Source organism: Cydia strobilella, chromosome 5, assembly GCF_947568885.1.
Source record: "Cydia strobilella chromosome 5, ilCydStro3.1, whole genome shotgun sequence".
Classification (NCBI taxonomy): Eukaryota; Metazoa; Arthropoda; class Insecta; order Lepidoptera; family Tortricidae; genus Cydia; species Cydia strobilella.
Window position 1 is genome coordinate 6,228,137 of NC_086045.1, and position 25,958 is coordinate 6,254,094.

The 25,958-nt window shown below is 35.8% G+C and overlaps 2 protein-coding genes across 5 annotated transcripts in view; one reads left to right on the top strand and one right to left on the bottom strand.

Moving 5' to 3' along the window:
- The first annotated feature begins 2,133 nt into the window (after positions 1 to 2,133).
- LOC134741388 (MORN repeat-containing protein 4 homolog) lies at positions 2,134 to 5,786 on the top strand. Of its 2 annotated transcripts, XM_063674154.1 has the most exons (4): positions 2,134 to 2,160; positions 2,596 to 2,791; positions 4,663 to 4,772; positions 5,097 to 5,785. In XM_063674154.1, the coding sequence occupies exons 1-4, from the start codon at positions 2,151 to 2,153 to the stop codon at positions 5,249 to 5,251; spliced, it is 471 nt and encodes a 156-aa protein (XP_063530224.1). In that variant the 5' UTR covers positions 2,134 to 2,150; the 3' UTR covers positions 5,252 to 5,785. The 2 variants fall into 2 exon arrangements, with proteins under 2 accessions (XP_063530224.1, XP_063530223.1); XM_063674153.1 differs by lacking the exon at positions 2,134 to 2,160 and having other exon boundaries at positions 2,583 to 2,791; positions 5,097 to 5,786.
- Positions 5,787 to 11,222: 5,436 nt separating this feature from the next.
- LOC134741383 (very long chain fatty acid elongase 4-like) overlaps positions 11,223 to 25,958 on the bottom strand; it is a 98,418-nt gene continuing 83,682 nt past the window's right edge. For all 3 annotated transcript variants that reach the window (XM_063674147.1, XM_063674145.1, XM_063674146.1), the window contains exons 3-7: positions 22,166 to 22,434; positions 15,754 to 15,925; positions 13,884 to 14,011; positions 12,962 to 13,111; positions 11,223 to 11,439 (exon numbers count right to left, since the gene is read on the bottom strand). In XM_063674147.1, the coding sequence (XP_063530217.1) occupies positions 11,356 to 11,439; positions 12,962 to 13,111; positions 13,884 to 14,011; positions 15,754 to 15,925; positions 22,166 to 22,434 (803 nt within the window). In that variant the 3' untranslated portion in view covers positions 11,223 to 11,355. The remainder of the gene's footprint in view (positions 11,440 to 12,961; positions 13,112 to 13,883; positions 14,012 to 15,753; positions 15,926 to 22,165; positions 22,435 to 25,958) is intronic.

Consider the following 25,958-nt stretch of genomic DNA (forward strand, 5'->3'; position numbering starts at 1 on the left):
CACACCTAAATGAGATACGATTTTTCAAGAGTACCCAGACTCCGATAACATTCAATTTGTCACTTGTTATGGGTTATAGATAGGTTATGAACAGGTATCGTAAACTGCGAGTGAAATCCATTGAAGTACTAGGGTTGTTGTCAAGTCAAAGTACGTCACTTCAATGGATTTCGCTCGCAGTTTACGATGCCTGGTTATTAATAAAACATCCTCTTGGTGACCATAAATATCGTAAATAAAATAAAACTTTTTTGAGCAGTTGTTTGTTTGTTAAATTGTTAAAAAAATGTATCATCCTCCAGATATTCATAGACTTCATAGCAGATGCCTGCAGTTTCTTTTGCCGCAATGTTGCACATCATAAACAAAAATATAACTCAATTTCAGGATTTTTAATTGAAATCATCAGAACTTTGCGACACAAAACTAACAATTAAATAATAATAGTGTAATGCAATAGTTTGAAGCGCATTACTACATAAGTTGCTTTTAGGCAGGGTCACTACTATAACTATGGCCGCACGGCAGGCATATACACATATCAGTAGTATCAGTAGCAGACATAGAATTTTTTGAGGCAAAATAAAGTGATTGACAAAATGAAACATCGATAAATCTGTTATCGATAAGTAATAGATTAATATTTAAAAGATGTAACTAAGAAGCTACTTGCTGTAGGTAAGTTACCGAGAAATTTCAAGAATGCAAATCAATTACAAAGCGGTACATAATTTCTATATTACATATATATTTAGTACTTAAAAATTAAAACTTCATGTAATATACCGTGCCAAAAGAATAGAAAGCTACCTATATATCAAAAGAGAAGAAAATATCGAACGTGTTGTGTATAGCGATAACTAGCTTCTGTGTGTAACATCGATAACAGACATGTCGATATTTCATTTTGTCAATGAATGTCTGAATTACGCACTGAATTAGACACGTTAATTTAGTCTGTCTAAGCTAACTACGCCGACTTTGCCGTGACAAACAGGCCAATTCGAACTAAAGATTTTGATATGTCAATGTTAGTCAGAATAGGGTTGTTTCCATCTATAAATCTAAGGGCAGAATTGTGTCCAAATAAATTCTTATAAGAACATGTAAAACTACCTTTACTGCACCTTTAAATTCTTTAATGAGCATATTTTTGTAAATATTGAATTTAAAATACGAGATATCTTTTGACACACGTCACGTGACCCAAGTCGAAACGTCGTTAAAGATTTTGATGACGTCACAACAACTCTCGGCTTGACACTACGATCAACAACAAACAAATACAATAGCAAGAAGATACGACTAATATGAGAAATATCAGTCGTATCTTCTACGAGTGTGTTACGTGTGTATGTAGTTATGTGTCAAACCGTAAACTGTGACGTCACACAATTTTCAGAGCGTTTTGGGCGCTAAAGCATCTGTCAAAATATATTTTGTTAATTTAACATGTTTTTAGGGTAAAAGTTGAATTTGAGGGCAACTTTTGGTTAATATAGAACGTAATACATGCGTTTAAAAAAAATGGAAATAACCCTATTGGACAGGCCAATTCAAGTTTTAGTTATTAGATCTGTTTCCAATATGTTACACATGTCTTCAACCAAAAACGTCAATTTTGATACTGACAGATCAGAATCATATTGAAAACAGATCTGAAATAGCTAAAACTCGAATTGGCCTGCAAGGCCAATTCCTAGTTACATTGTGACATCAAAATGATGTCTAAATGATGTCAGTCGCGCGTGCATTTCGCTTTTCGTCCGTAGTTCCATACATGTATTGGTGCGAGCGAAACGCAGAGGCTACTGACGTAATTTAAATACATATATTTTTGATGTCACAATGTTAGTTTGAATTGCCCCCTTGATCGCAGTGTAACGCGCTATGTAGGCAAACAACACGTGAACGCGAAGCGAAACGATGCGGCGCGGAGTGAATCAATCCTTTGATACCTATAGAAGTGTCCTACGTGGGCGATCTCGTTGCGAACGCGAACGCCGTGGGCCCGCCGCGCTGCGCCGCTTCGCTATGCGCTCGCGAGTTGTTCGCTTACGTAAGACGCTGCGTAACAAGATTACCCGTAAACCCTATTAGTGGAAGGACTGAAGCCCGAAGTTCAGTATTCAGCTGTTGCTAACCACAGAATGGTCGACGGTGAGTTTTATTATTATAATTAGTGTGCATAACGTAATATTATTCATATATTTTTTTATAATTATCATTTTTGATCGTGTTGTCGCATTTACCAAAAACTTTATGGGATTCGTTCTCAAATGGATACCCCAGGCTCCTATAAGCCGTGGCAAAAAACCCGTGCAACGCTAGGAAGATATATTATATAGTGTGGAAAAAAATGGGCTCTGGAGAGAAAGTGCCTTAAAACCTTGAGCTCATTTTACTTAAAGGATACATTATTACATTTTTAAAAATAAACAAAACTACATTCACTTTTTTTTTAATTCGCTTGAATCGCCTGGGGATCGAGCAGACTAAAAATTAAAACACATCTGTGAAAAACAAATCTACGGTCTCCGAGAAAAAACCAATGTTTGCACTAAAATGGGTCCACTAATACCATGTGTAATTTAGTCGTAGATCCCGGTGTGGTGAAGACAGGCGCTTACAAGTATGAAGACGGGACACGGTACGTCGGAGAGTGGAACTTGAAGGGCCAGAAGCATGGCATGGGCCACTTAGTGCTACCAGATGGTACGCGGTACGATGGCGCGCTGAGCGGTGGGCTCTGCTCTGGGCTGGGACTAATGGCCTTTCCTGATGGTGCCAAGTAAGTTACAAGATTTGTGCGGTAAGTATGAATTGTACACTATGCCATTGAGCAAAATTCGATTTTGAGTGAGACAAAACATCATTAAAGTGATATTAATATTTACATTCAAATGTCATGTCAACATGCGGAGCCAAATACAAATTAGAAATAAGTACTTGAATTTCATCTGCACTGTCTCTTTCACGTCGTTAAGTAAAAAGAAAAATAAAAACCGTACATTGAAAGTTCATAATAATAACTTGTAGTGTGGAATACTGCATGGCCATATATTTAAGTTTTATTTGTACTAACAACAATAATCTCAGTTGGTAAAAAATAAAATAATAATAAAGACCGACAAAAGTCAGAACGCATCGTTCAGAAACTCGTACGAGTATGAATTCGTTATAATAATAAATAAATATTTTTTTATTAAACATTTAAAATTTTACGTTTAAGTACAAGACAAGATGTACAAACAACAATATAGCGAAATCCTTTAACGAAACAATTTGTATGGGTGTCTTAACTTACAAGTACTTAGAGGAATTATCAAGGGACTGAATCTTACGACACTGTAATTAAGAAAAGTAATTAACGCAGTTATGACCAAATTATACATTCTAAGAACTTATATAACACTTTAACTCTCGCGTTTTCGTGATATGACTAGGTATATCGCGATATAATTTCATTATTTTGACCTTATTTCCCATGTTTCAGCTGGGTTGCACCAGTTGTGGTCACGGATAACTCAAACTAAGTTCTACGAACTTTATAAATTTTCTTTGGAGCCTTTCAATCCTATCAATATGGACAGCATGAAATGGGTACCAAACCCTTATGTGTTTATTATTTATGTGATATGACTGATAATCCTGTTATAAAGTATTTAAAAAACTGGCCAAGTGCGAGTCGGACTCGCGTTCCAAGGGTTCCGTACATAACACAATTTAAACAATGTATTTTTTTATGTAAAAAATAATAAATTTTTAATTTTTAACTGTTTATTTTTCATAAGGAACAAGAATTACAATATTCATATTTCAATAATCTTATATTTTTAAGAATATATGGGCTAAGGGATATGGGGATGCAACCCCTGCTTACATTATTATATTTTAATTAAATATTTTACATGCTAGTGAGTCTTTATACACTTATGTTTATCAGCGCTTTTTTAACAATAGCCTTAATATTACTAGGTTTCTTAATTATATCTTCAATTACATCTCTGGGAAAGCTGTTAAGAGCTTTTGGCACGTATGAGGACCAAGTCCTATTACCATATACATTATTATTCTTAGTAGTCATGAAATGTGAAACGTGAGCGAAATGTCTTTAAAAAAACCCGTAGGGGGCGGATCAAAAACTAAGTAATTAGATCCGACTCACGCTTGACTGCACACTTCTAATAGGTTTTGCTGTGATCTGTAGGTAAAGAGCAATATTGTGGATTTTTTTCAAAATTTTAGACCCAGTAGTTTCAGACACGGAATGGGGACACGGAGACACGGGGGGAATGGTAATTTTTGCCTATTTTCTTGAATAACTTCTAAACTGTTTTTCCAAAAATTATAAAAAATATATATCTGACATTCTCATAATGAGCTCTTTCATTTGATATTTTAACACAATATAGTTTAAAACATTATTTTTTAATTTTCTCATTTATCCCCCATAAACGGCCCCCGTGTTTAAAATTTATGTGTTTACGTTACATGTCCGTCTTTGGGTCACAAACTTACATATGTATACCAGATTTCAACTTAATTGGTCCAGTAGTTTCGGAGAAAATACGCTGTGACAGGCGGACAGACAGACGCACGAGTCATCCTATAAGGGTTCCGTTTTTTAACTGGTGCCGCTAATGAATGTTATCTTTCTAGGTACGAAGGCGAGTTCATGCAAGGCTGGTTCCACGGACATGGCGTGTTTTGGCGCGCCGACGGCATGAAGTTTGAAGGGGAGTTCAGAGGTGGACGCGTTTGGGGTCTCGGTTAGTAAACAAGATTGTAAAAAGATTTTTGTTTGATACACGCTTTTGTTTCTTTCAAATGGTTGGTTGTTTTTGACGGGTTTTCAATCACGGTGTAATGTTTCAAACTTCTCAGTCCTTCAATTTGGGTAGGGTCTCCACAGGAGAGACGTGAACTTAATTGCTGTGTATGACTTCGTCGCTAAATAAAAGCCGAAACGGTCATTCCACAGGTTTCTGCAGCAAATGCCCGCGAAAAATTGGAAAATATAAAAAGCTGTTGAATGAAAGCTTAATAATCGCTTCGTCCGCTTCATAATATCATACACCTAACTTTGTTCGCAGGGTTAGTGACTTTCAGCGATGGCAGCAATGGCTTCCCTCGCAATGAGGGATTCTTCCAAGATTGTAGACTGGTGCGCCGCAAGCGCTGCCCCGAGGTCGTGCAACGCGCGCAGAAGGTCGCGTACATGGCCCGAGCACAGTGCCAACAGATGTAATACTTTGTTACCTTGTGGTTGTCCTAACCCAGGAGGCCGATTCTGCTTCGTCAATACGATAATTTTGATACGATTTTGACTATATCTCACGCTGATTGGTCCGAGCAAAATATACTGCGTGTAATTAGATATCTCCCTCGCGCTTTGTGCGCGTAAGATTCACTGTCATTCGCGTCAATACACTCATAAATCTAAAATCAAGTAGTGCGCCTGGCTGGGACAATGTATCAACGAAATTTCTTAAATACGTTGCCGAGGAAATAGTCCCTATCATAACTCACCTAGTGAACCTTTGCTTTAATTTAGGAACCTTCCCGAAATCGCTTAAAATGTCTATTATTACTCCCGTGTACAAGAGTGGAAAGAGGGACGACATCAGTAACTACAGACCTATCTCAGTTTTGCCAGTGATTTCGAAAATTCTAGAAAAAATACTAAACAACAGATTACTAAAATATTTAACCAAATTTAATCTCTTATCTAAGTCACAGTTTGGATTCAGACACGGAAAATCAACTGAGGATGCAGTAATATCACTTACCTCGTCAGTTGTAGAAAACCTTGATAAAAACAGCAAGTGCCTAGGTGTCTTCCTAGATCTGAAGAAAGCTTTTGATACAGTCTCTCTTTCCATTCTTTTACAAAAGTTGGAGAGAAAAGGTATCAGAGGAACGCCACTATTACTTTTTAAAGATTATTTATATGGCCGAAAGCAACGCCTTAAATTGGGCGAATGTGTCAGCGATGACGAGGATGTCAAATATGGCGTACCGCAGGGAAGCGTTCTGGGTCCGACTCTATTTTTAGTTTATATCAACGATCTCTGCGATATGACCATTGCTGGCGCAAAAATCTTCTCTTATGCTGACGACACTGCTATCATTTTAGTGGCAAATCATGGGAAGAGGTAAGGGTCGTAGCTGAACTCGGAATGTCATACATATCAAAGTGGTTAAGGATGAACCTTCTAACATTAAACACAAGTAAGACAAAATATGTTTGTTTCAGCATCTCACAGCCGACTTCTCCTCTAATAGATTTAAAAATTCACTCTTGTCAGCAATCTAATTTTTGTACATGTAACTGTCCAACTATTGAAAAAGTCTCTGAAACAAAATATTTGGGTGTACAACTAGATGAGCATTTAAATTGGTATTCTCACCTTGACCAAGTAATCGGTAGAGTCAGAAAATTGCTTTGGATCTTTAAGTCGCTAAGGCACATTGCACCAGGTAAAACAAATCTTACAAAGCCTCGCAACATCTTAAACGAAATCTATATCTCCCTGGTACAATCTGTCTTATTGTACTGCATATCGGTCTGGGGTGGTGCAGCGAAAAGTCGCTTCATCTATCTGGAAAGAGCTCAACGTGCACTCATAAAAGTGATGTACTTCAAAAAAATATTATATCCTACTGAACTACTTTATCAAACCAGCGATCTTCTATCGGTAAGAAAATTATATGTTCTGCAAACAATATTAAAAAAACACAAATTGATACCCTACAACCCTAATTATAAAACCAAAAGAAAAATGATAAATGTAACTGCTTCTTTACGTACGAGAACTTACTTTGCAAGATCTCAGTTTAATTCAAAGTCGTCCTACCTTTATAATAAAATTAACAGAGAATTAGATATCCATTCAAAAACATATCACGAATGTAAATTATATCTCACTAAATGGCTTAAAGCTAAAACCTACGAAGAAACAGAGAAGCTGCTAAAATCAGAGTACTAGAATACACTCAATCTCTCTCTCTCACTCACACACACACACACACACACACGCACGCACACACACACACACACACACACACACACACACACACACACACCCGTCCCAGTTGATATTCACACCCCTGTCGTACACAAGCCTGTGTTATAATGCCTGTCCTAGAATTAAGTTAAAAGCCTATTAACTAGAAATTTTGTAAAAAAAAAAAAAAACTCGGATGTATAATCACCACTATTTCTTAGTTATTAGTTATGGTACCATTGGTACCTCAAGCTTATAAAAACTGTAAAAAAAAAAAATGTATTATTTATAAACCTAGGGAAGAGCGGTGCCTCCCAACACAAGCATTGTTTTGCTTACCGGGCGGCTCCATCCCCTGTATCACAAAAATGTAAATTATTATAAAATAAAGAATTTTGTATTTGTATTTGTATTTTGTAATACGGTATCATAACAAAATTAAAACCATAACAAAATGTTAAATCACAATCGGCCCGGTTTATTACACGACTGCCCAAAAGAAGGAGTGTATTGTATCAGGGTTCATGTTTGTATGTGAGTTTCTTTATTCCACCATAACTTCTAAATGCCTTAGCCGATTTAGGTGTATTATCCTCACTAGAATCCTTACGTCATCCCGGGTGACATAGGCTGTATGACGTCATAATAAAATCAACATGGCGGACGTAATACACAATACGCGCGACATTTGGAAAAAAAAAATTGCAATTTTATCGAATGTGGTATCAAAATGAAGAGCTTTGAGAGACGATTAAAATTCAGCAGTCGTGTTTTTAATTTATATTATTAACTTATCTAGTTAAATTGTTACAAAACTCCATCAATTTTTAGATTAAATCCGACGACAATGTCCATTTCTGATCAGACTGAGGATTGTTTCGGGTGTAAATAAACTAGGTTCATTAACGTTTCGGTTGTGGTACGATTTAACTGATGGTACAACGATGGTAACGGGTGGTATATGGATTATAGCAGACTTTCCACTAAGTCATTTCTATTGTATAGTTTTGGGGATGTTTATTAGAAATTATAAATTTAATATGTCCTTCTAGTCAAACATTTTACATAGGTATGCTCATTTGTCGACTTCGTTGACTTTTTTTAAAAAATTTATAAAAATAAAAATCATTTATTTTAACCGCTGTGGTTGTTTTTCTCCATTTTGTCTTCGGCATACGATTTGTAGGGCCAGCACCATACAAAAACAAGTCATTCTTCGTCGCGACCGTCGCGAGGAATTCATTTTTGAAAACCTGGAAATGAAAAACATAATGGATTTTTTACATCTGAACCCTTAAGGTAATTAAACGACTGGACTAATATTGAGACCCAAGTATAATTTTTAGGGTTCCGTACCCAAAGGGTAAAAACGGGACCCTATTACTAAGACTCCGCTGTCCGTCTGTCCGTCTGTCCGGCTGTCTGTCTGTCACCAGGCTGTATCTCATGAACCGTGATAGCTATACAGTTGAAATTTTCACAGTTGATGTATTTCTGTTGCCGCTATAACAACAAATACTAAAAAGTACGGAACCCTCGGTGCGCGAGACGCGATGACGTCAATCACAAAACACGCTTGAATCCATATTTTTAACACAGTACCTAGAAGAACTTACCTTAGTCATTAACACTCAACACTTTTCCAAAAACAACAACTTTTCACAGGTACACATAAAAGTTTGAAGAGCTCCGACACGTACAGTCGAAGGCAAAAATATCGATCCAGACAAATGGCTCAAAAATATGTGAACACGCCTTTATTGTCTAAGGTGTAAGAGCGTACATATATTTTTGAAACTTTGGGAATGTACATAATATATATTTATGCCCTTGACTGTACAAACACATTAACCACCTTTACCGCGATGTAATTTGCAACATGGCGTCGCAACTGTCCTGTTTCTTAGTCAAACTTGAACGTAATTGTCTATCAAAACACGTAAACGTTTTGTCCCCAGATAGAGTTAAGTTAAGAATAACTCATGATTAACTTTCTGTAGGTAATTGGATCATAGTTGCCCCTTAGGATTATAGTTGGGAGGTTTTACTTCCAGCGGACCTATTTTTCAATTATAGGGGTCGCAGAAATAATAAATAACTAACATGTATTTAAGGAATTTAATTTTCTACCTACTTAAGGTTTAATATCGTACAGCAAACTGTCACCATAAGACCTCTCTAGCTCACGTGCCTGTCCTTTTCGCTAACGCTTAAGACAGATGAAGTGTGCGAAAGGGAAGCCATCACGTAGGTCGTAGATGAACATCCCATTAGTGCGAAAGAGACAGACTACAAATGAGAAAACGTGACGTGAAGATGCACATGTTTAGCGATAAATTTGAACTACGTGCTTGATTTTTTTCCTGGGAAGTAGGAACCCACGTAAAGTCAGGATCAAATAGATAGTGGCATCCAAAGTGGCCAAATATATCGAGGCACAATTTTTTATGGTAACAAAGGTGTGTTAAAATATATTTTTCACTTTTCATGCTCGTAAAGTTCTCCTTTGTGCTAGATGTAGGCTGCACAAAATTCTATTTTTATGCTCTAGTGCACAAAGTAATTTTTTTTAAAGACAGTCAATCAAATTACTGCCATAGTAAACAATAAAACATAATCGGGTAATATTGTTATTCCACTTAATTTGGCCCGTTTTTTTAATAATCCGTGTTTTATATATTACTAAATCATTAAAATCTTACAATACAGCATAGTTATTATAGAAACAAACTACAAAATGTAGTTATAATTTGTCAGTATGAATAAAGACTTAAAGCCCCTCCACACGAATTGCGGCGCGAAGCCGTGAACGCGAGTGTGGACAGTTCGCTAATCAGCGAAATCGACACCACACTCGCGTTTGCAGCTTTGCGCCGTGATTCGCGCACGAGTGTGCAGTGGGCTTAAGGTAAATATGACGTGTTAAAAATTAAAAAAAAGAAAAACATTTTTTTTATTTGTTTGCCATTGTTTTATTTTACTCACAATCGAAGTGAAAAGCAGTGTGTATAACTCAGGCACAAACGCCTATTTTTATCCTCGTATGGGAATGAATCGCTTTGTGCCCTTGTTGTACAATCTACTATATCCACTTTGATCCTGACTGTACCCTCGATTATAAGTTTCATTATTTACTTATTTCCGTCCGCTCTAAAGGAAAATTAAAAAAGGCGCTAATAGGGTCCAATAATACTTGTATAACATTTTTATTTAAAATATTTAGATCAGTACGGTTTCACTCACTATTATTTTTAGTCGCTAGCAGTTAGTGAAACCGTACTGATCTAAATATTTTGAAATATGTCTCATGATAGGTTAATTTCCAACATTTTTATTTAGATAAAATAACGACATTTCAAAAAGTAGTCGATGAAGCAGTCAAACAACAAAAGATTATTAATATGTTGTAACATGACATTACTAGTTTTGATCGTGAATAGACAATTTACGCACACACTTGCATTTCACTTTTGAAGTTTGACAGTCGTTCTTGTTCATAAATAAATAATAAATAAATAAATATTATATGACATTCTTACACAGATTGACTAAGTCCCACGGTAAGACCAAGAAGGCTTGTGTTGTGGGTACTCAGACAACGATTATATAATTTATAAATACTTAAATACATAGAAAACACCTATGACTCAGAAACAAATATCTGTGCTCATCACACAAATAAATGCCCTTACCGGGATTCGAACCCAGGACCATCGGCTTCACAGGCAGGATCACTACCCACTATAGGCCAGACCGGTCGTCAAAACCTATCATCGTATCATCCTCTTTCTATGCTCTAGCTCTTGCATGACGTTACTTTCACATGGCACAATTTTCGACCTTAACGCATTGCGAATGTCTAACAACATTTCAGCGAAATGGGTAGGAAATGAAATTTCATGATTTAAGTGAGTCACATTACACAATAGTTTGGGAACCAGGGTCTCGAATGAAGATATGAAAAATGAACACATCATTAAGTCCAATTTATTCTGATTAAACAATTTTGATTTATGATAAGTAAATGCGGGCGAGATGCCTAATGACACGACTCCTCAGGGCATTTCGCGCGTACTAATCACCGCGAGCGATAATCAATGTGGTATCATAACAAGATCCAGACCTTAGCAAACTATTAAACAAGATACCTCCTACTCCTCCTAGCCCTCCTAGGGCAGCCCCAACAAGGGATATGGCTATAAATAAATAAAATGTAACAAACAAATTTATTTATATGTAATAAATTACCCTTAATATAACAATAACATAAAATAGTTTACGACCGCCAGAGAGCTATAATTTGTACCTATCTCGTAGATTAAGGATTTTGAATATATTATATTTTTTAATTTTGTTTAAGTTTCCTCTTTGCGATTGTTTCTTCATCGTCCAGGCACTCGCCATACCTCACCTCCATACATTTGCTTCCCTGTAAAGAATTAAAATAATAAATAATAATTATATTCACATTATTTACTTTGACATTTTAAAGGTAAACCAGTCTATACAAACTTTGGTTTAATTATTCCTTCTAATAATATTATAATGCGAAAGTTACTCTGTGTGCCTGTTACCTCTTAGCGCTTAAACTGCTCACTCGATTAAAATGAAATTTAGTTTAGAGATAGAACCGAAACACTTATATTGTTAATAACGGGTCACTCACGTATTTTAAGTCAAATAACGCTCGACATGTAAATACGTGAGTGACCCGTTATTAATATATTTATTATGTCTGTGTCTCACGGAAGTTTTGTTATTAAGATATTAGAACAAAATAAATTTATATGAACCGAAATAAATACAAATAATTGATAATTTTAAAGAAAATAACTTACATTTAAGGTATAATTTAACGCTAACAAAATTAATGGACAGAACCTATTTTAGAATTGAATGATAATATGTTTTCAGTGAAATGAAAAGGTAAACCTCTAAATTGCTTGTATTCAATAATATTCCCCAAGTCTCCCAATTCCCAAGGTCGTCCGTTTAAAATTAATACTCAGCCTGCAAATGCCCTATTGACAAATTAAAGAAATAGAATAGAAAGGACAAACCGTATTTCAAACAAAAACTATTTTAATCTTGCCCCAAAACATTACATAAAATTGAAAAGTCAATTGCGCAAGCGCGTTGTTCTTGCGTCACTTATGTAACTATAATTTCTTTTAAATTGACCACGAATAAATTGACCAACTTGAAATGTGAGTAAAAGTGCATTGAGAAACGAAAGTTCCGTTGTGAATCAACCAAGAATCAAGGTTATCGGTATGCTGCGTCGAGATCTAACGAATGCGCCGCAAGTTAGCGCGCACGAACCTATGTTTGCGTTTAGGTTGCGCTTCTAATTAGCGTAACTCATGCAAGACTCGCATAAAGCATGCAATCTATAGTAAAGTAATGTGGGCACTCATAAATCAAAACTTCGTTATAGTAAAACGCTTTTAAAAGTTGATATGGCAAATGGACAAGGGTTATATTAGCCTAGTAATTACTATTTTCTATATTTATTTCAAGTGACAGAGGTGGCAAACAGACTAACAACTGGAATTATTAAAAAAAATGGAATTAGCCTGTCAAACCTAGGACGTTTACATGTTTTCCGTAATACATGATTCACACGATAATGTGAAAGTACGATCCAAGATCCACTGAGATATTGTAGGCACACGTCTAGCAATTTACATAATAGGTACGTATATTATTATGCATTGTTTCCTATTAAGTAAATCCGTTTCGATTTTACAAGGAAATTGCTGTGACAAGTGTTATCAACTTATCAATTTGATACTAATTATGTAAATTTAAAGGTAACCTGCGGCATTAAGAGAACTATTTTATTCAAAAAATTCGCCATAGAAGTAGCTACTAAACCGTTGCAAAGGATTTCATTAAAGTCCTAACATTAAGTAAGGTAAAAGTAAAAAAATAGTAAATGTGAAAATTACCTTTGCTAGATAGGCTTTTATGTAGAAGTTTCCAAAGAGAACGATGAAGGAGATCATGTAGATGATAAGGACGTAGTGCATCCAAAGGGGGAACTCGCAGCCCATGCGGATGCCGTTAATACCTAAGACTAGCGCAGCTGTGAATTGGATCTGTAAAGTAAAAAATTACTTTAGTAATATTACATTAAATATACAATTACACACGCAAATATTTATATTTTGTAATATTAATTACAAACCACCACCGTACGTACCAGAGTACGTAGTGGGCAATTTATCGACTTGGTAAAAATAGAATGATTCGTCTTAATTTTTTTCTATACTTGAAATTTATTTCTTCCACAATAAATATATTTATGATGGCGGGGTCGAAAACAGATAGACTGTAGCAAACCTGTTGTATGATGTTTAGTAAAATTATGAGGAAGTATTATCTTCACCACAGGTGCATATTTGTATATTGCCCAGCAAAATTATAGTGAGTTATATTAAATGGAACTGAAAATATTTGGCCATTTTTCAGCCCATAGTATTCTTAGTCGTGCCTGAGGAAGGATTCCCAAAGAATCAGAAACATGTCGCCAAAAGCGACTAAAAATAATAGTGAGTAAAAACCGTACTGATAAATATTTTGAAATATGTCTCACGATAGTTTAAGTGCGATCATAGTAACTTCGATTAGAATGAATACCTCCTTACAGAAAACCGCAGCCAAATAACACTAGACCCGACTCGTAGTGTTGTCTTCCTGCCGGTGAGTACGGTTGCCAGAGCTCAACGAGGGTGAGGACTGTTAGGGTCGGTAACGTGCATAATACCTCTGGAGTTGCAGGCGTCCATAGACTACGGAGACTGCTTACCATCAGGCGGACCGTACGGTTGTTTGCCACCGATGTAGTATAAATAAAATATATTTCGTTACCAGTTGAAGGATTGTGAGATATTTCTTCCACCAAAGAAACTTGCTGACGGCGGGGCCGAACACCGAGAGTCCATAGTAGGTGTACATGAGAACGTGGATAGCGCTGTTCACCATGGCTGGCAGGAATGCTGGAATGAAGATGGATCATCATTTATTCAATATTATTTCACACGGTCACTCTACACTGCGCGATGTCATGAAACTTTATATAAAAAATTTCATAATTCCAATATTGTTATTGTTCGTAAGTTCGTATTATGTTGTCTTTCACCTTTTAGTGATTGTTCTTTTCGCATTTGTTCAAAGGTTAGCTGGAAGAGATCCCTTTGGTTCGCCTTTGTAGGTAAATATAATATTTTTTTTACTTTATTTTCTCTTTTTTGTTTACTTACACTTGTTAATGTGCAGTAAAGTGACATACATACATGAAATAAATATTAAAAGCAATATTTAGTAATAATGACGATGGTTTATTACGTAAACATAACGGTACTTTGTAACAAATACTAAACAGACTTATTGACTTAGGGCCACTTGCACCATTTACTAATCCGGGGTTAACCGGTTAAACCTGGAGTTACTATGGTTACCAGTACAATTTGACACTGGGTTAACGGTTAACCCCGGTTTAGTGGGATGGTGTAAGTGGTGCTTAATGCTTAAGTACGTCTAGGTTTTTGTTGAATAGACTTAATATATCCAAGCAACCCAACCAAAACCTTATATCTCATAAATGGGATCTGGATTAATCAAGTATTTTTTTATATTGTATATCGTTAGGCAATGAATGAAGTTACCGAAATCAATCGTTCATTTACAGAACAACATAATTATCATGTAGAATACATAACTAAGTAGGTACCTAATCACTAATATTTTTAGATTTATTTAATAATCATTTTCAAGTTATAATAAAATTACGGGAATGAAATTCAATCTCAAGTTTTTCCAATGTATACCTATGCTATAAACCTGCTAAATTATTGCAAGTGTCGAATTAAGAAAAGTTTTTAGTTTTTTTAGCAAAAAAGCCGTAGATATTTTTTTCATTAACAGCTGAAACATTGCCTGCATACTAATTTTGAGAACAACTGCCATAAAAACCTAGTTTCAAGTCTCAAACGCTAAAAATTCTCGGTTCCAATAAAAGGTTATTTGCGGCTTGAATATATAGTTTGTCAAAGGACTGTCTCATTTCAAACATAGACAGAGAGAATCATACTATCTTTGTCTTACACCAGTACTAGCAACAAGAAAAGGATGAGTATAGTTTTTTTGTTCTTATTTACTTCCAATTTGGTTTGACCAACTTATATATACGGCTATCGACGAAAACACGAGACCCAACGGTTTACTCGTACTTGGTAAGCCATTTAAAAATGAAGTAGGGGGCCGATTTTGCTTTATAAATTTGCTATGGTTTTCACCTTATTTTGATACGACCTATACGGCCACCACCAGTTTGACACTGACATTATTCGCTAGCGTGTGCGTAACTTACTTTCTATGCATTTCGCTCGTACGAGATGTATAGAAAGTAATAAGTTGATGCCCGATACGGCGCGGGTAAAATCAATCCTTTGATACCTATAGAAGTATCCTACGTGGGCGATCTCGTTGCGAACGCGAACGCCGTGGGCCCGCCGCGCCGCTTCGCTTTGCGTTCGCGAGTTGTTCGCTTAGGTACGCTACCTAGCTGCCAGTCGTCTGCACTGAGGCCCCGAAACCTGGCCCCGCTCAAACGGTTCACCAGGCTAGGGGTGGGATAACGGTCGGCAGGAATGCGGTCGAGACCCCTCACACCCTTGCAAAAGGGTGTCGAACGATCTACAAGCAAGTGTCAAGTTATTTGTTGTCCTTTTCAACTTACTTGATCCACTTGGCACCCACTTGATGCCGATCCACCAGAAGCTGAACATAGTGGAGTGATGGTAAACATGCAAGAAGGTGAGCTGCTCGTCCTTCTTCCGCAGAATGAAGAAGAATGTATCGCAGAATTCTAGAAGCTTCGAGAAGTAGTACCACCACACTGCATCTGCTATCTGAAAAAGTTAATTTGGTTTTATATCCAAATCCACAAGAAATTTTCGACCCCTTGCTGTTCCTAATGCTTCGCGTAACTACAGACAGAACAGTTTTTTGATACGTGCTAGTAAATGCCTAAATAAACATACGAGGGAGCAGGACATTGATATTTTCAACAGCAACATCCAAACTGTGCGGCGTATCCTGACGGAGGAGTTCTTTGGGTGAGCATGCCTTATTGAATTTTCATTGTGCTGTATTTTTTCTTTTTCTTTGTGTATCTTCTTCAGTTAATTTCGAATTATGAGTTTACTGTAGCTTTGGCGTGTAAATGTAGGAATCGTGCAATAGTGCTAACCACCAATTGTTTTTGTTAATATGTAGCTACTGGTGAGAAGCTGTAATTGGCTTTTTGTATCATATTTATAAAACCTATAGACATGTTAACAGCTGTTGGATCTCCGAATAATAATAAATAAATAAATAAATAAATATATTAGTCAAACGTTATTTATTTAAAATTAATAGTGATTAGTGAGTACAGTTTCCAACAGGTGGATGCTTAAAAATATCTGAACACGCACTCTAACGCCTTGACAGTAGACGCGTGTGCAGATATTTTTGAGCACCTTGGCCGCTCCGATATATTTGGTCACCAGAAGTGTGTGAGCACCAGTAGTAAGTGAAATATCGAGTTTACAATATTCTCACCCCCGGAGTTACACACAATGATTTTCATCACCCTTGCGAAGAAAAAACTTAATTTTAACCTCGTAAGGCCAAAGTCCTATTTTTAGGACAAAAATATTTAGTCATAACGCCCAAAAATCTGGTTTTTAAGGAAAATTTGACCTTACTTTTGAAATTGAGTTTAAAATAAATGTCCCATTTTTAGGACACTGGCTCCTTATTTCACTTGTCCTAAAATAGAATGGGCCTTAAATACGAGATTAAGCGTAACAATTCATAAATAAGGGACATTTCATACATTCGTCCGCCGTGTCGTCATTATTTGACAGGTGTGCATCGAAGGCACAGACCCATTACAGCATTCAGCCGCGATTGAAAATGGTGTAAAAATATTTTAAACCGCTATACAATTAATCTAATTAAATATTTTAAAACATAAAGAAAAATAAATAAATTATAAACGTCAGTCTTTTTTTTTCGAAATTCATAATACTCCCGTGGGAACAATATAGGCAAAAGACAAAGGTCCTTCAGTAGGTACACCCGCATAAAATAAGATTTTTTTCGAGCAAGTGTGATGAAATATTTAAATAGTAGATTGTGTCACAAGGGAGCAAAATGACATATTTACGGTGAGGGCGTAAAAAAAGCCCTAGGAACGGCTAGAACAGAAGAGTGCTACTTTGGTCCCTCCTAGCAGGGAAGAAAAGTGCCACAGTGATATGAAAATATAATTTTATGTCATAATATTCATAATTCTATTGTCGCATACATCTGCATGGAAAACAAACGCCAAGGAAAACAAAGAATCCTTTTTCCTTAAAGGTATTTTTTTAATATTCACATACCTTATTTATTTGCGTCCTGCAGTCTTTACAAAAGACATTCCATCCTTTGAATGATTCAGTGGGAGAGACAAAAAAATTCTAATATTAGTAACATCCAACAAATTTAAGAAAAGTGAGAAAATTGATTCTTTAATAACGCCCAAATGGGGTTGAATTTATTCGCCCCGCTGTACTTAACCCATGCACTTGTGCATGAAATAAACAAATATCTGTTTAAATTTGAATTTTAATAGCTGTCAATAGAGTTGAATATTATATACCTACGATATATGGCATTGTATGCGGTAATGTGTACGGGTTAAATGTGGTAATGGCGCTCAATAACGAGTAATCCATCACATCCTTCAGAAATGCTTACTAAAAGCCTTCTACGAAAACCTAGAGAACTTTGCCGGTGTTGATTGATACTAGGTTGATATACTGTATTGTATTGTATTTATTTATTGCATTTCACATGTACATTACAGGTTTTACAAGTACTTAAGAGTATAGGTAGGTACACAAATGACACATGAAACCCTGATGGGCGCAGCAATGTAGATAGAGAGCTAAACAATATTAATCGTTTCATTATACAATTAGGTACATTGTTATTATCGAACCGAGACACAGGTACACAAACAAATATGAGCAGATAAACTGGATGAGCTATATTTAGTATTTACTTACAAGTAGGTATTTAATTTAGTTGAAAATATACCTCTTGTGTGTGTTTAAAACCTGAAACCGATGGGAAAATATATTGTTGTATATTGTGTTGATAATATTATAATTGTGTTTCTGTTTATTTAACTGAGACACAAATGTTTATGGGGTTTCTAAGCCAGTATAAATAGCTAATGCTATGAGTAATAGCACATTATTGCAAGCCGGGAAAGGGCAATTCGTGGATGTTTCGATTTTGTCTGACGACGCGAAGCGGAGTCGACAAAGAAGACGAATCCATGAATTTATTCCTGCCGAGGCATATTATAAGTGCTTTTCACCAAATATGCGAGGAAATAAGGTAAAATAATAATTAAGCATCACTATTAAAATCGAACCTTCACATCAAGAAAGTCTAAAATATATATTTACCTAAGAAATTTTCTTTTAAATTATTTTTTTTATTTCTTAAAATATATATTATAACAAATCTAAAATTATTTCCCTCTAATTATTTTTTAAAAGTTAAAGGCCGAACTTGTTCTGCCATTCAGTACCATTTAATATTTGTTCATTCAATATTATTGTATAGTATAAAATCATAATTGGGCAATATAAGCTGTATGTGCACGCATGAGGTAATAACATATACTAATCTATGCGCAAGAGATCCTTAAAAAATATAAGCTATATAGTAGTCTTTGATTTTATTAAGCAGTCACACGATCATACACGACGGTCTTGTAAGAACGAGACAATATGAGTCTATCCTATAGCTTGAAATGATAGCTGACCGGGTCGTGTAGACGCAGCCCGCGGCTATAAAAGCCATAACACTACCGCAGCGCACCGAGACCTAAGAAATAGATATTTCTTTCTCGCTCACACTTATGGATGAACGTACCGTGACCTTGGTGCGGTGCGGTAGTGTGATACACACTTAATAATTGGCTGTTTGCATTTTTCTTGATTTAAAAAAATAAATAAAAAACAATACAGTAATGAACACTTCCCGTCCGCTAAAATAGGACCATTATTGAATTTTTTAAATTTAAGTTTGACCATAACGAAGAACTTCGCATACTATTTTTGATACAATAATGTGAACATTTCCGAGCATATTGGAGAAAATTACATTATTCCTTACACGAATTAATAAACTAGTGGATGTGAAATGACTCCTATTTAGTATGAAAACCAGTGTCGCTAAACTCACACATTCATAGCCACGTTAAAATACGTCACACACTTACAAAATTGCTCTGATTCGTAGCAACTTTCCATACCAAAAGGTTATTACCGGTGGACATTTCTCGAACGAATATCAACTTAGGCTACATGAGTGACGGTTTAAAATATAATGTCAAAGCTATATGACATACGACTCTTTCATTATCTCATTCATCTCACAAAAGCTCGCTCAACGTTCACCTAATACAACTACTCAACACCAGATGGCGTTATTTTATATAATTTTAAAATCATTTACTTATTACAGGCGAGAAAAGGGCTAAAAAACCAGTATAAGTAAGGTCTAATTACGCATGGTTTGTTACGGATCTCACGGTCACGTTACACTGGTGTTTTCGAGATCTCTACACGCCTGCGAGTAGCTAACCGTTGGAACTTCTTTCCATTCGACGATATAGGGAGGGGACAGTGTAATCGGAGTGTTTTATCGATATTTGTGTGTTCAGTTAGGTATTGATATTTAATTACCGTATGTTTTAACACATTTAGATGAAACTTTATTTATGATTATAATATAGGTAGTGATAATCGTGATTGTATGAAAAATAATATGTAGTACAGTACAACAAATGTCTAACTAGAAATTTGTTTCTTATTAATTGACCAACTAGGTTGTTAATGTGAACATTTAATATATCTTAAAGTCAAACAGATAAAATCATAGTTCTTTAAAGGTCTATTAACTCGGTATTGCTGTTATTTTGTAATCACAAATCTGTAATTACTTACTTAGGTAAGTATTCGTCTTTAACAATATATTTACTTGTAGCAGCATTTAAGGCCAATCTAGACGGGACAACCTGATTAAATTGTCAAATTAATTGTATGGTGTGAAAGCATACATGAAACTGGCTCATCGATCCCACTTGATTTGATTGTAAGATTGTGACCTATCAAATCAGGAAGGGGGGCGGCAAAATTCCAATATTTGACGCTAGTTTGCGTGGTACGGAACACTTTTTATTAATTTAGTGAGCCCGAATGTCACTAATAATTACTAAATTAGTAACTAAGTTTTAGGCGTGTGGACGCTAGATGAGATGTATGGCAAGTTTATCCCCAGAAATCTTTCTCTAAGAAATGCTCCTAGCAAACGGTGCTATATTTTTGCGGAAACTAATTTTCTTGCCGAGTAGCATTGATCCATTTATTTTTAATATCGGCATCTTGTAGTAACCTACAATAATTGATAATAAAGAAATAGAAAATATAAAACGTTTATTCATGGCACATTGCATGCATTGTACGCATAAGTGCATTAAGTACCTAGTCTAATTATATTAACGATGAAAATATGATGGGTGTAAAAAACAAAAACGTATGTAAAGGAATACGAAGGTTTGAAAGGTTGCCATGAAATGACCCCGACTTAACTTAGTGCTTGATGACCAGAGCTGCCATATTTACTAAGACATTGATTATCCCAAATAATAATTAGAAACGTGTCTAAAATAATAATTTATTACCGAACCAAACATCAACCTTGAAATATCGTAACTTTAACTTTATCGATATAAATATCGACATTGCGCAGCATCTGAGTAGCGAAGTTATTTGACATTTAGGATAGCGAATATTCCAGATAAACGTAAAGAATAGTGACAAAGGATTGTGAACTCTAAGTTCTAACTGATAAAATATAGATTTACTTAACGAACATTCGTAAATAATGCAGAATAAACAGATTTTTCGTATTTATCGGATTATATTTAAATAAATAACCACCGATGATAGGAAATACCTCCACGTGAAAGATTTTTTAAACCGCTGTGATTTCTGCAGCTTAATACTGCACAATACGGCATTTTAAATTTAATTATCAATTTTTGTTAGACGAGCGTACGTACGACGTGAATGTCATTCGAGCATGAAGTTTACACAACAACTGAGCATAGTCTGTGCATAAAGTGAGACGGTCGCTACTAACTGTCGGATAGACGGGAACGCCCACTTGCCATCTCCATCCTACTCCGTGATTCCTTAGTTCCTTACTCAATGTAATACAAATCAGCTTTATGAAGTTAAGCCTTCAATCAGTCCGTGGACTCCGTGGCTGACCATAGCAACTTCATCAACCGCCTTAGTTGAACGGTAGACCTATAGGTATGTAATACCTATTTAACGTTGAGAACACCTGCCCGTAATACAATACCATCATCAATCATCTCAACGCTAGTATTATGTAGACAATACATATGTGTAAGCCAAGTATGATAATAATATTTTCATATTATTTATTTGTATTGATCATACATTGTCATAGAATAGATGCGTAATTTATATATGTCAGAAATATATAATTAAAATTAGGTAGGTATCATTGTAAAAATTGGAATAATAACAGACGGTAAACTGTAATGGATGCGTGGGCCTATAATTTCTAAGAATTTACCTGTTTTTGCAAGTCTGTGCAGGTATTACTAGTACCTGCGTTCGTCTTGACGATTCACGCGTAGTAGAGGTGGAAAATGTTTCCTGCTCCGCCGGATTAGTTTTCCTGCCTCGAATATAAACGAGGGAACCGTTAGGAAAAAACGTAATTTAATAAAAAGATCTCTTGCCGGTCTCGTCGGGCGGTACTCGGACTCGGCACATAGACCGGACAACTTTTTTATTAATTATAAAAGGGCGATCACGGTCTACAGCAAAACCCCAAAGATCGATTCCATAGGAAAGATGGGAGTGAAAATAAGCGTAGTAGGCGGCTACCAGATTATTTTGGGACAGGAGCCTTTGAGTTTACTGCATAATAGACAGAGTTTAACCTAGCACAGAGGGAATCAATATGTTATATGCCCCTGCCACTGCAGTCTAGATACTTACTTGTAATTCATCAGGGTCATATTTTTGCCGGCATGGCTCGCATACATAACTATATCTTAATCGAAAAGATGCCGTGAGTAACCTTACGGCTATGTAAGCATTCAGACCAGCCATAGCCAGATTATAAGGCACTAATAACCAAGTCAATTGGAACGGTTGACGGTTCTTCATGAGTTTGGGTCCTGACCATACGATGAACAGATACAACATTGTGTAAAATACTGTTGGAGCTGGGGAGTCGACTAGCGGCCATCCTTTTGTTCTGTTATCTGAAACAAATGAAAAAAAAATCAGCAAGTAAAAAAGTGCTAATGGTAGATTAGATGCTTGTTTTGGTGGAGACTCCTGTCTTTTAAGTCCCGAGTCCAGTCCTTATAAATAAAGACTACGTCAACAGTTTTATAGGTTTAAGGATGACTCACGTTAGACCGGGCCGTGACCGGGCCGGAGCTTCCGGCGCTTCGTTTTCTATGGAAAGCATCACGTGATCACCTGTCATGTCATAGAAAAGTAAGCGCCGGAAGCTCCGGCCCGGTCACGGCCCGGTCTAACGTGAGTCATCCTTTAATCTAAATAACAGTAAAGAAAATAGACGATATTGTATGATTATTGTATCTTACACGTCAATGTTACATGAAGACCATTGCATTTTGAATTTTAGTTGTCAATAAATTGAGTTATTTGAAAGTTTCAACAAAAGATTCGCTTCTCTAATAAATTAAAAAGGACTCGAGCTTCGACTTCATTCAAGGGTCTGAGAAACTAAGTAGCTAGGTAATCTGAAAACAGAGGACTCAAATGACTAAAGTCTGAACTAACACTACTATGCCCATTCACGATGAAAAATTCAATCTCAATATTATTTTTTACTAGTCAGGTCAGGTACTTACACCGAAAACTTTATTGTTTAATATTACAAATACAAATCGGTCGTTCGCGTGAAGGTGACAGAAACTTTCATAAAAATAACAGAAATAAATAATGTAGTAAAAATATACGTCGGCCTGTATTTACTAAAAATAGATTTAACAAAGATAGTTTTCTATAACGAATATAGGGTTAAACTAAAAAAATATAACATAGAGCGATGAAGAAGTGACACTAGTTTTTAAAGTAGGTAATAAATTTTATGTATAATGCGAAGTCATACTTATTCATTAATTAATGTTAGGGAGAACCAGCAGCTTTAAACTTACAATAGGACAACAAAATTAAAACAGAAAGCCAATTACAGGAATACAAGGTATTCTTAATTAAACTAATGCTAGCACTTACGCCCACACATGCGTACAAAAAGAGAGAAGGAAAAAAGCATAATTGAAAACGAAAATAGAAGCCTTACAATAGAACCTAATTTTCGCCACATTAGACAAAAAACCGGCCAAGTGCGAGTCGGAGTCGCCCACCGAGGGTTCCGTACATATTTAATTTTTAGTATTTGTTGTTCTAGCGGCAACTACATCATCTGTGAACATTTCAACTGTCTAGCTATCACGGTTCATGAGATACAGCCTGGTGACAGACAGATGGACAGTAGTTTTAGAAATAGACGAGAGATTGGGTACGAAACCCTAAAAAACTATACCTCTATTGACACAAAACTTTAAAACAGAAAGTGGCATATGAACGTTAAAATTCTGTTTCAATTTGATATTAAATAGTGCGCCAATTTATAAATATAAATGCGCCTAAGATGCTGTGTACACAAAGTTCAGACTTTGAAAGTCAAAGCTCCAAGGTCGTAAAATCCGTCAAAGAAGTTAAAGCGAGTAAACATAAATAAAGCTTATAAATAAATGATCTTAACCGTCTGTTAAAAAATAAAGCTTAACTAGTTAGAAATAAATGAAATGTAGAAAAATTCACTGGTATTAAATCACATTTAGAAACGGGTCTATCGCGAAAGTTTTAAATGTTAAATTCACTGGTCTCGGGCGAGACTCGAACTCGCGACTGGATCGCTAGCTCATCGCAATATTTCCACCATATCATTCATATGCGCCTTAGGGAGGCGCCTGGTGACAATGGTGATAATACATCCACCGTACTTTACCTCTTTACCTAGCACTTAACCTTTCATAAACGGCTACCTAATACAAAATAAAATAGTATATTATTATATTAAGAATTCACCAGTAACGATGCGCCAACCCATACTAAATTAATTTTGTATTAAGCAAACTCAGAAATAAGCTTTGGGGTATCGTCTGCAGACGCTTCTGCTAAATACAAAATTAATTTATAACTTAAATGGTTTTCAATATTTTGGATTATTTATAAATCAAACTTTATTCTATAAGTTTGGCTGGAGCCTATTTTGTACAGATGTATTTCATACATTTATTTGAGCGTCCTCGGCTTGTAACTGAGCTGAAATTAAGGCACAGTCTAATGAGCGAGAAATAAAATGCATCAACCGATTAATCGCAATAATTGAAATCGCAAAAAGATGTGAACCATGTTTTTTTCGCGAATTGCCATATTGCTAATTAATTTATGTGAACAATTTATGAAATTAAATTAATTCGCTACCGCCACTTGGAAACAGTTAACTAAGTAGTTATGTAAGTTAAATATATTAAACTGGGTCACCCGCATTACGAGTATGTACGTTATGTTAGTTTTCGAGTAGGACTAAATAATAATTTCCTGAGGATGTGTCGGTGACTTCTGAAAACATTAAAGGTCCTACGGCCTGATTCGAACTTTAAGATACGTCAAATACTTCCTAAAGATACGACATGGATCGGATATGTCAGTGACAAAAGTGACGTTACGTTTCTTCAAACAAAACCGTCACTTTTGACACTGACATTTCCGATCCATATCGTATATTTAGCAATTTTTTTAACGTATCAAAGGAGTCTTCCGGTTCGAACGCCATCTTGATAGTAGCCTTGTGATTAATTCCTTTGTTTTTTGCTCATTAATATTGTTGAAAGTGTAATATCAATAGCTTTATTATACAGTAATCTAATGTGATAGTGTGCAGTGAATGGAGAACTAATCTCAAAGCGTGTTTAACCACCATTTTGGAGTCAACGGCCGGTAGTCCACGTGCTTCTCGTAAAATCCAGCTATCGGTTTTACGAGACAACTACAACAACCACCGAACAACGTCATGCTCTAAGAGCATTTGGTATTTCTACCTTTAACCCTGTTTGGTTAGAGCCCTAGAGGCCCATAATTTTATTGTTTACCGTACACTGGCTGAAGTTTTAATCAAGAACAAGAAACATTAATTCGATCCCACGTGGATCTCACGTTGACGTTGGCGAAATCATCGACAGTATCGATGGAGCCATACTACCTAAAGATTGATTGATTGAACGTATCAAAGTTAGTTAGTTACCTAATTTATTATCATCTTGTTGGAGTCGTAACTTCCGAGGACTGAATCTATCAAACTTTATTCCGGTTGCAAATGGGACTTAAGTCGATTTATATTCTAATTAATCATTTCAGGGCCAGATAGTTATGGTTTACAAATATACCTATATTCATTTTTTAACAGATTTAAAAAAGAAAATATTGTTTTTTCTTGCTTACATACAAAACCTGCATTCTCATTGTAAAAGCTTTATTAACTGTAGAATACAGTAGATAGATAATAGATAGTATGTTTCAAGGACAAATCGTGCCATAAGCTCCCTAGCCTATACCTATACCTCCTCCTCCTATGCCTCCGGCTCCCATACAAAAAACTGCCCTTTGAAATTTGAAATCAATAGTGAACGAAATATAGTTGAATTACTTTTTTTATATTGAACGAAACAAAAGAAAGGCACCTCTA

Excerpts from the sequence above, each read along its gene's own strand:
- LOC134741388 (XM_063674153.1), top strand. The coding sequence starts at position 2,583 with ATGTGTAATTTAGTCGTAGATCCCGGTGTGGTGAAGACAGGCGCTTAC. Across the intron at positions 2,792-4,662 it reads GCCTTTCCTGATGGTGCCAA|GTACGAAGGCGAGTTCATGC; the intron begins GTAAGTTACAAG and ends TTATCTTTCTAG. Across the intron at positions 4,773-5,096 it reads TGGACGCGTTTGGGGTCTCG|GGTTAGTGACTTTCAGCGAT; the intron begins GTTAGTAAACAA and ends CTTTGTTCGCAG.